Raw genomic sequence first — 2,500 nt, 5'->3', positions numbered from 1 at the left:
GACAAAGCGCCGGTGCCGGCTGGGTTCCCACGACCAGGCACAGTTACCAACCACATGTTACCAGAATACGTACAGACGGGATCACAAGTTCACCGCGAGTTTTGATATTAAAGGTGTTTTGATATATGTTCAGTTGAACAGGAAGTGTCTTGGAAATGAACACAAGATTCTGTTTGTACAGTTGTTACTAAATGTGACGATTTTTTTTTCCCGTAAAGGCCTCATCACACTGGGATATTTTTCCTCCGATTTCCAATTCATCGGCAGTACCACCCACCTCCAGCACTTTTTCCGCCGTCAAGTGACTATGGCAAACTATTTTGCTTTCTCAACAATTTACATAGAAAGTCATTTGATATGCTGGAGGAAATTTATTTTCGTCCAGCATATCAACTTCCTTCCCAAAAGTTGCGGGCTGCAAACCTGCTCCAACAATCGGAGGAAAATTAGCCCGGTGTGATAACCCCTTAACTGTTACCAAATACCAAGACGAGTTACCAGGAGGTATCGAACATGTGTCCCCATATGTACAATGTTCTGGCTAGCGGCAGATGATTTTATTACATTTGGGCACTTCAATGTGACACGTGTCACGCGTGACGCACGTGTCACGCGTGTGACACATGCGGACACAAGAGTTGTTCCAATACCCTATGACGTGATCACCAATACCTTAAGGGTGAATATCCCCCGTAGCGATGTGGGAATCTGGTCTTTATATCCAAATTATCATTGTTATAATCACCAACAATTTAGGTAGTAATAGTAATAGATCCATTATTTTTTATCGACATTTATTTTTTCATAAGTATGATTGCTACCACTGCTGGTACTACTACTAATACTACTACTACAACTACTGTTCTTTTTTATCATTAATAAACGACCTCCATACTAGTGGAACTGTGTGGTGAAAGCAGTCAGGATCTGTCGTCAATGAGTATGGTCGACTACACTTTTATATTTCATACTATTTAACTTTAATAAACCCTAATACAAAATTATATCTATCGTACTTTCTAATAGTCTGCTCAAAATCGAGGTTCTGTATGTGTGCTGATTTAGGGCGTGGGAACCTGGTACCTCTTAGGCACTCTGCTAGACTATTAATACTACCTCAACTATTACTACTACTACTACTACTATTACTACTACTACTATTACTACTACTACTACTACTTCGATGAGCGGGAGTGAAGTTGGAGGGGAGTCAGTTGTTGTTTGCGGTGAACATTGCATTCGGGGTAAGAAGCATTATGCTGGTCGTCACCTTTGCCCTACTATGCGCTTCGGGGACTGCTGGGTCAGGTAACACTCACTCCTAGGAATCAGACAGAAGTGCGGGACTCGAACCCACAACTAAGCGGTGCACAATTGAAATTGGACCTCTGAATAATATTATCATCATCATTATCATCATTGTTATTACTTTTGTGATCACCATCTTTATCGGCATTACTTTTACCATCACGATTACTATTAGCACATGGGGATGACTATCAATTTGTTGGTTAGAGTAGATACGCTGTACTTGGAAAAAGCTTTAACAAGTGAAACGCTGGAATCTAATTACAGTTCCATCTTTATATGGTATCTACTCTGACCATTTTGTCGGTAATTACCATTTTAAGTTACTAATGTGTTCACACACAGAACCCACAGTTGGACTGAAAGAAAAAAAAACCCCATTAACTTCTATATTTCGGCTGCTAACTGCAACCCTCCTCTAAGTTTTTCTTTCACTCCGGCTGTGGATTGTCTGTGCGATTTAGAAATGTGCTACTTCTCTTTAGTGTTATATATGTTTCCCTTGTTGCAGGCCGGATTCTTTATGACATTCCTTGCAAGGTCTGCCGAGACCATTCCTCCGGCAAACACTATGGGATCTTTGCCTGTGACGGCTGTGCCGGCTTTTTCAAGGTAAGCCAAGGTTGACTATGCCGGCGCCGGCAGCATATCCGACTATGTAACCGGCGTGGTAGATGGGATCAATAGAATACCAAGAATTTGAGATTAAGTCCTTTGTCCTGGATTTTGGTTGTTGTGTACGAATGGCTTTTGTTTATATTTTGCTAAATATTTATATGTAGATATTTTGTATAGACACATGCACACATACACATACGCACGCGTACACACACACACACGCGCGCACACACACACACACACACACGCACACACACACACACACACACACACACACACACACACACACACACACACACACACACACACACACACACACACACACACACACACACACACACACACACACACACACACACACACACTACACACACATACACACACTACACACACACACACTACACACACAATGTATATAGTGACCCCCAATATTGACCTCGATTGACCTCTTCCTCCTGCAGCGTTCCATCCGGCGGAACCGTCAGTACGTGTGCAAGAGCAAGTCGGACGGAGGATGCCTGGTGGACAAGACGCACCGCAACCAGTGCCGGGCGTGTCGGCTCAACAAGTGTAT

General features: G+C 42.8%; 1 protein-coding gene across 1 annotated transcript in view; it reads left to right on the top strand.

The window, feature by feature from the left end:
- tll (nuclear receptor subfamily 2 group E member tailless) overlaps window positions 1-2,500 on the top strand; it is a 24,457-nt gene that overhangs the window by 7,962 nt on the left and 13,995 nt on the right. Inside the window, exons 2-3 of the mRNA XM_076207268.1 lie at window positions 1,820-1,920; window positions 2,388-2,500. The exon at window positions 2,388-2,500 is cut by the window's right edge and continues 23 nt beyond it. Coding sequence (XP_076063383.1) covers window positions 1,820-1,920; window positions 2,388-2,500 — 214 coding nt within the window. The remainder of the gene's footprint in view (window positions 1-1,819; window positions 1,921-2,387) is intronic.

This window comes from Oratosquilla oratoria, chromosome 24, assembly GCF_046742065.1.
Source record: "Oratosquilla oratoria isolate Oo_2021 chromosome 24, ASM4674206v1, whole genome shotgun sequence".
Classification (NCBI taxonomy): Eukaryota; Metazoa; Arthropoda; class Malacostraca; order Stomatopoda; family Squillidae; genus Oratosquilla; species Oratosquilla oratoria.
Note: the sequence above shows the minus strand (reverse complement) of the source record. Positions and strands in the feature narration are given on the sequence as shown.